The sequence below is a fragment of the Anneissia japonica genome, unplaced genomic scaffold (assembly GCF_011630105.1).
Source record: "Anneissia japonica isolate Jap-2015-1 unplaced genomic scaffold, ASM1163010v1 scaffold287623_len557403_cov176, whole genome shotgun sequence".
Classification (NCBI taxonomy): domain Eukaryota; kingdom Metazoa; phylum Echinodermata; class Crinoidea; order Comatulida; family Comatulidae; genus Anneissia; species Anneissia japonica.
This window is the reverse complement of record NW_022683923.1, coordinates 49,266-57,411: the sequence shown is the minus strand read 5'-3', so window position 1 is coordinate 57,411 and position 8,146 is coordinate 49,266. Positions and strand designations below refer to the sequence as shown.

At 35.4% G+C, this 8,146-nt stretch overlaps 1 protein-coding gene across 1 annotated transcript in view; it reads left to right on the top strand.

The window, feature by feature from the left end:
* The window catches only part of LOC117103157 (protein transport protein Sec24C-like), a 9,760-nt gene extending 3,527 nt beyond the window's left edge, over nucleotides 1–6,233 (top strand). Inside the window, 4 exon segments of the mRNA XM_033243666.1 lie at nucleotides 1,650–1,829; nucleotides 2,234–2,515; nucleotides 3,039–5,494; nucleotides 6,012–6,233. Of these exon segments, the coding sequence (XP_033099557.1) occupies nucleotides 1,650–1,829; nucleotides 2,234–2,515; nucleotides 3,039–3,179 (603 nt within the window). The 3' untranslated portion in view covers nucleotides 3,180–5,494; nucleotides 6,012–6,233.
* Nucleotides 6,234–8,146: the final 1,913 nt, after the last annotated feature.

Sequence of the window (8,146 nt, the reverse complement as noted above, 5' to 3'; positions counted from 1 at the left end):
AGTATTCACGAAATAGACTACACAAATCAATCGTGATGTTGGTAGTCTATGAGTGAGATACTTACCTGGATAACCTTCCCTCCCTTCCTACCCTCGCCGTGATCGTGTCGATCTTTAGGGAATGAGGATGTTTGTTAGGGAGACGGTTCGCACGTGGCGCCTTGGGTCGGTCTGTTCCATTTTTTTCGAAGGGGTGTTCCGTTTTGGGAACAATGGCAATTAGTCGGTTATCCAGGTAAGTATCTCACTCATAGACTACCAACATCACGATTGATTTGTGTAATTTATCCCATATGTATGCCCAACCATGAAAGATGAAGAGAGGAATTTTACTGATGGTGAGGCAGAGAAGATGAATTCGCGAGGGGATGAGAAACTAGTTATTTTTTCTATTTGGCCTTATGAGTTTCTTTTTTTTTTCATTACTTACTATCTTGCCAATATTGTTTTTTCTCTATTTATAGCAATGACAGCATCATTGGCCTTCAATCCCAAAGCAATCCGAGATGGATTAGTCAATTGAACGGCACAGATATTAGCCTGCTATAGGAAAAATTGTGCTAGCCAATCATCACAAGGCCAGGTATGTTTTATGCAAATTAATTTAAATATGTATGAATTTTATTCTAAAATGTTTATTCATAACTTTTTTTCTATACACTGTTTGCTCTTTATATGTTATGTTTGTATTTGTGATTTTTTCATAAGTGATTTAGAGCATCACATAGCTCAGTTGGCTTAACTGGGATTAACTAGCACTTAACCTCAAAGATATTTGGTCAGAGGGTTGAAATACAAGGTCCTATACAATCAGTCTTCTAGTGCATGTAACAACTTGTCATTATGTAATGGACCTCATTTCTTTCATTTATGCAAGATTATGTAGTGGATAGCTTATTATATGGAATGTGTTCAATGAATGTATTTAATGAATGAGCAAGTCATGCTTACTAGCATAGTACTGTAAAACCTCAAATTGAAGCCCTAGGCTTCTTTTTTTTTGCAAACTTTTGATGTTCTTTTTTTGAGATGGAATTCTTTTTGAGGATACTTTTGCATAGTAAAGAGGGGGGCCTTTTTTCATAATGAATGCTGTAAGTGTTATGATTTTGTACTATAAAACAATATATAAGGCCACTATAACATCAATCTGTATCATGGAGTGTATTTAACTAAACTACTTTATAAAACAAGCTTGTATTTAATTTATTTTGTTTTCTGAAATTCATGTACAGTGTATGTACTGTACTGTCTCGAAAAGAAGCCTATGCTATCTTAAAAAGAAGCCCTTGGGCCTCTTTTCGAGGCTAATTTTGCAAACTAAAGCGGGGGCTTCAATTTGAGATGGGTTTCATCTCGAGATTAAGTCCACTGGGCTTCAATTCAAGGTTTTACGGTATGTCTACTGATTAAAATGGAATGTTGATGTTGTGATTCCCTGCACACAAGCCAATTACGCAGTGGACATATTTTTTGTAAAGGAAACCTGTGAAATTTGTATTCAAGAATATCTGCTACAGGTACTTCATGTCTGGTGCTTTATTGCCTTGGCTGGAGCCTAGGGCATATGTAATTGATTGATATGATTATCATTGTTGAAAAAAATATTTATAATACCGTTTTACTTTTTTACTATCTATTTACTGCAGTTGATCTTACCTGAATGTATGAAACTCTTGCCGCTTTATTGCAACTGTATTATAAAGAGCGACGCTTTGCAAGGTAGCTCGGAGATCATGACTGACGATCGCAGTTGGTTGATGCAGACGGTCATGTCTATGGATGTCCCGTCCAGCCACATCTACTTTTATCCTCGCTTGGTACCCTTGGTAAGTATGCACCACATCAATAACAACAATTATAAAACAAGGTCCCTCCTAATATCTGAAAATGACACCTGATCTTGTTTTGATCATGTTAATCTTGTTAACCTCTTTAGAATAATAAAAGTGTTAAATAATAATGATAACAGCGATAAAAACATAAAATTTAATAAAAACCGCAATGATAGTGATTATGTTAATAAAAATATTTTACACTAATGGTGACGGTAAAGGTGACGATAATGATAATGGTGACGGTAATGGTAATTTGGTAATGGTGACGGTAATGGTCTCTGGTTTAAAGTTGTTTGTGTTGTTTTTAAAACATCTAACACTTTCGATTTTAGAAGCCTCAGTGCTTTCTTTTATTACCTTGTATTTTCTGTTCTCTTTTTTTTATGCATCATTAGCATGAATTAAACCCAGACTCCAACACCCTACCAGTTGCCATCCGCTGCTCGGCAGACCGTCTCAGTGACACTGGAGTCTACTTGTTAGAAAACGGACTCTCAATGTTTATGTGGATTGGGCTACATGTGCCTCAGGACTGGGTACAAAATGTTTTTGGTGTCAACTCAGCCGCACAGATTAATATAGAATCTCAAAAACTTCTGCAAATTGATAATAAAGTATCAAACCAGGTGCGAAGTGTGGTTGATGATGTGAGGAAGATGAGGCCAAGGTACATGAAGGTAAGTCCACTTCATTAGGCAAGACTAGCGATTCTACTGCACGCCAATATTGATGACTTCATGTAGGCCTACAAAATAAAATGTAATTTTTGGTTTGTTAGCACACACCATTTTAAAAATATTTTTTTCATGACCAGCTCTATGAAATGAGTAATAAGAAAACTATTTCTTCATGGATTAATAAATTTATTAATCAGATTACTGAAGTGTCTCTATTGCAACATAGCATTCTGTACGACTATGTGATATGATCTCAAAAAGGGGTCTAAGATTGCACTTTTTTAACCTCGCACACAGTCTTCAGAACAAGATATCACATCAATTTATATTCAAACCCATGATCTTTCCCTTTGACTACTTCAGAGATCATTTACCAGCTGAACTGTATGAGTTTAAACTTGGATATGGCTTTAAATTTTCCAGATTAGAACAGCTTTTTCTTACTGCTAAAGCCATTGAATTACGTCTTGTTGTTTTTATTAGGGAAACTGAATTACCTTATGGTTTAACCTTGCCTCCACAGCTAACCCTGGTTCGTCAACGTGATGCCCTGGAAGGATGGTTCCGTCATTTCTTAGTAGAGGACAAGGGGTCAAATGCCACAGCATCTTACGTTGACTTCTTGTGTCACATGCATAAGGAGATACGCAATCTGTTGAACTAAGGAAGATGGTATTGCATCCATTCTTTTATTAAAACATGAAACATTGAAAATTATAATATTCTCTTGTGGCTGATGATTTAATTACGAAGTTATCATATGTTGCTTTCAGATATCACATGGCCTTTGAGGGGAAATATCTAGATTTGTATCATAACATTTGTAATTATCGACGCATCCAACTATTCTTTGTAGCTCATATTTCTTGGTAGATGGTGGCTGTTTCTTAGTTCATTTTGTACTTGTGATGTATTGTTTAGTTAGAGCCTGTGATAAAAATTGAGTTATTAATCAGTTAAAAGTCACTCATTAACAATTTTTATTTACATGCTCATGCACTCAGTAATTATAACATTTATCTACCAATGACATAAATATAGAATTTTAACATAAATATATTTTCTTTATGCAAGTACTACAGAACTTCCGTGGTTAGTTCTAGTTTCTATGGAAATTTATCATAAGTTTGAAGTCCAAAACAATGACTTTTTCCATCAGGATCTTTGGTTACATTTTCTCTAGACAACACTCAAGGCAAATTATTAGGTGCCACAGAAATGTTTCATTTACTACAGAAATCTGAAGACATAGAAATGGAAATGCATTTTACAAACTTGAAAAGTCTGCTTTATCTGCTAACAAGTTTGAAAATTCTTTTATTCATTCGGCACAAGGAAGACTAAACTACAAAATGATAAGAAAGCTGTTACAAAAGTTGGAAAACTTGGTATTGCCTGAGCGAAATGTGATTCCTTGTAAACTAATTTTGTTAATATAAAATATATAATAAGTAACCCCTCCCCCCCCCCATGTATTGAAATTAAACATTTGGAAATTGGAGGAAAGTATTCCCGAGTTTCTTTTAATTTTCTTTACTATGCCTATAAATTTGTCACAAACAAATGTGAGGTCTCTCCAAGAAATAAGTCTCAGGGTTGGAATATCAAAAATTTAGTTTATATTATACAATATGTGGATAGATCACATTATAAGCTTTGGTTTGGTCTTTGGCTTCCCTAAGATGAGTAGATCCAGAGATGTGAGCATTTAAACTTTAGGTGCATGAGAACCAGGTTTTGAGAAAATTAGCTCCTAAGATAAACTAACCCGTACAAATAATAGGACTAGAATTACAGAACATGCATGGAGTACACTATTTTAGTAAGAAAATTCATATTAAATGTATACAATCATTAAAATCCGACTTTTGTAAAAAATTTCACTGTGACCTATTTTGGTGAATATCTCAGTATGATTTCACCAGTGATGCGTCTCATTTCGTGGTGAGACCTCCATGGCACAAATTCTGTATCTAATATAACATTATCCACATTAATTCAGATTCCTAGTGGAATATGTGCTCTAACAGTGGCCTTATCTGGTAATGTTTGTTCACCTAAGTTTCAGTGGTGGTGCTAGTGGTGATCATTAGTTCAATATCCCCCCCCCCCCAGCAAATTACTGGAGCCACCACTGCTCATATTGTTATTAATATTATTTTTATTGTTATTGTTGTTGTTATTTTTATTATATACAAATTATAGCAGTGACAATGTTTAAAGGTTAAAAGGAATGACACTAATGAATGAATAATTATTTTGAATACTTCAATGTTATTAACTATTTCATTACTATTAAGATAATAGTGTTAATAATTATAATACTAATGATGACAATAATATTAATGACAATGGCATATGGTACTACATTGGAGTTAATTATATTCGTGGATTTCAATATTTAGAACGTCAGTTCCAGTGTATGTATGGTCTTCATATTCTATTTTTTTCAAGAGCATTTTTTCAGTGCCACCATATTTATTTAAGTTTGCTAACTTTCATTTAATAGTATAAAGAATGCGAATGCCAAAGCTTAAAAGGCTGATGTGGTGACAGAACATGGAAGCCAAATATATTGATGTAATTGGAAGTGGCCTGACTGTCCTGATTTTGTATGCAGGCAATGAAACTTTTAAAAAAAGTACTGCCACAAGATAGAGGGCGCCCTATTAGAATTTGAATAGAGTTTAGTCGAAACTCGTCTTTTAAAGACACGTCCCTTCGTGGCAGTACGTTTTTTAAATAGGATTATATTCCATCGAAACCACGAGCCGGACATTTTTTTTCGGTTCTGTACTCTTTCATTCCAAGTTTTGGAGGAAAACACATATCTAAAAAAACATAAATCAGTTTTAATCATATAACCAAACACTTAACATTAGCATGAAAACTATTTCTGTTCATGCCATCCCTTTGAGTTGTGGGAAAATATTTGAATGACATATTTTTAGTATTGAAATTCTTAGCTACAGTAGTACAGTATTGTACTGAGTGTATATACAGACAAGCCCCATACCTATGTAGATCTTTTGTTTTTACATAAAGTTAAAAGAAATTATATGAGATGCTTATTGTAGTGAATGATGTCAGAATGTAATGCATCATTCCATTGACTTGATGGACCTGAATAGTGAGATGATGTTACTTCACGAATCATGTGATTTATCTATTCATGAATAATGATTAAATTCTAAATCGTTATTTTGGTTGTATTGTAATTTGAGTTAATTTGTTTTGTTTAGCTTTACAATTTTATCAAACTTATTAAAACACCATCCTGAACCAATTAAACTTGGAAAAGTAGCTAATTACGCTGGCAGTTAAACTATCAGAAACAAGTGGGAATCGAACCCACAACCTCATGACAACTAGTCTGGCATGGTGTCATAATATTATATCACCAAGATTAGTGGCTAGTGCTTAATTACATTCGCTCAGTTGCGGATCTAGGATTTAGGAATGGGGGTGGATAATGCGAGATGTGTATAAGAGACAGGTATTGTACTGAGTGTATATACAGACAAGCCCCATACCTATGTAGATCTTTTGTTTTTACATAAAGTTAAAAGAAATTATATGAGATGCTTATTGTAGTGAATGATGTCAGAATGTAATGCATCATTCCATTGACTTGATGGACCTGAATAGTGAGATGATGTTACTTCACGAATCATGTGATTTATCTATTCAGGAATAATGATTAAATTCTAAATCGTTATTTTGGTTGTATTGTAATTTGAGTTAATTTGTTTTGTTTAGCTTTACAATTTTATCAAACTTATTAAAACACCATCCTGAACCAATCAAACTTGGAAAAGTAGCTAATTACGCTGGCAGTTAAACTATCAGAAACAAGTGGGAATCGAACCCACAACCTCATGACAGCTAGTCTGGCATGGTGTCATAATATTATATCACCAAGATTAGTGGCTAGTGCTTAATTACATTCGCTCAGTTGCGGATCTAGGATTTAGGAATGGGGGTGGATAATGCGATTTGCGAAGCACCAAGCGGGGGTGGGGAAGGTGTGGCTTTTGCAAGGGTGCAGATATGTTTGTAAAGGTGAATGGAACATTTCGTGAGTCCACACCCACCTCAGGCCCACCATGGTTAGGCCTGAGGTTCGAAAATGTTAGGAAATATTTAGCAGTAGATGGTCGGAAATAACACTCTATAGGCCTATAATAAAATTCATCGTCATCACATATACTAGTAGTCAAAATGATGTTTTACCAGCGATTTGCGGCAACCAAATCTAATTAATATATGTGATGTACTTAGAAAATAAAAATAAAAAAAATTTTCTTTGATGTATTTACTTTCGGCCTACGGGAACATTTGGGGAAATACCTTTAGATTGCCAGACATGACAGTCTTATAGTGTAAAATTCATGCACATCTAATTAATCGCTGTAATGTTCCATAGAAAATAAAACTCTATTGAGTTTTAATGTATTTTTATTGTGCCGAAAACTAATATTAATATTATTATTATTAGTATTAGTAGTAGTAGTAATTCAGATGTTTGTGGGCAAAGATAGAATACCGGTTATACAGGTCATCAATGCATGCAGTTCATTTCAACAAATTTCAGGCATCTTCTTGACTAAAGAAATTTTGACATTGCGATGAAAAGTGAGGGAGCCAACCCCTCACACATATTTGCGGACACATCCCCCTCCGCTATAGATTTTTGTGTCCGCTTTTTTTTTTTTTTTTTTTTTTTTGGATGAATCGTATCGAATTAGTAGACGTCTAGAATTAGTAGACGTCTAGGTGCTCTTGGATGACATCTAAAAAGAAGTTAAGCATAAATTAGAAAGGATTATGTTTTACGAGAGTATACATGTATACTTGAGAAGCACACACACAAGGCAAGTGACCATTTTTTACAGTCACCGAGGAGGGTGGCTAACCACCCTATACACCTCCTCTAGATCCGCCACTGTCGCTGCAGCTTGTGCACCATTGTTGTTTCAAAAGGCATCTTGGGTCAGGAAATGATGAGCTGGTCAATCTGACTGCTGAACCTTTCCGCTAAGGCTTGCTGCTCCTTAAATATTGTTGCTAAAAGCAATAACCTATTGCAGAAGAATGAGCTGTTCCGCGTATTTGCATTAAAATTGATGGAACATCCGCACTCCCGCGAATGGGGTAAAATTTGAACGTTTTACTAAGTGGAGAAACTACTGGAAACAAACGAACCAGAGCGGCGCCTTTATTATTACTATATAGCGCCGCCGCGCGGACGGAGTAAAATTGCCCTCCGTGTACCCACAATGCTTTCGAACGGATGTTCCACTATATTGGGAAGCTGCTCTATCTTCTGCCATTTATTATCTTTGCTAAAAGGTCCCACACAACGACAGTGTGCTTTTTGACACGCGCATATTCCTGGCCTTGTTCTTATTGGTCAATACTTTTTCCCCATGACTCGTTGCCGTTAGACACTTTCTTGAGAAATTTAATCCCCAGCCTTAAGCTACAATCACACAAGGTAATTCAACAGAAGGACGCACATCTCCGCTCTCGAACATAGCGCGTGCCTAAAGTCCTTTGATCTTTACTGTGGCATTCAGGATACAAATGGCTCTCAGATTCATCGGTCCGGATCCGGAGTCCGGATTGGAA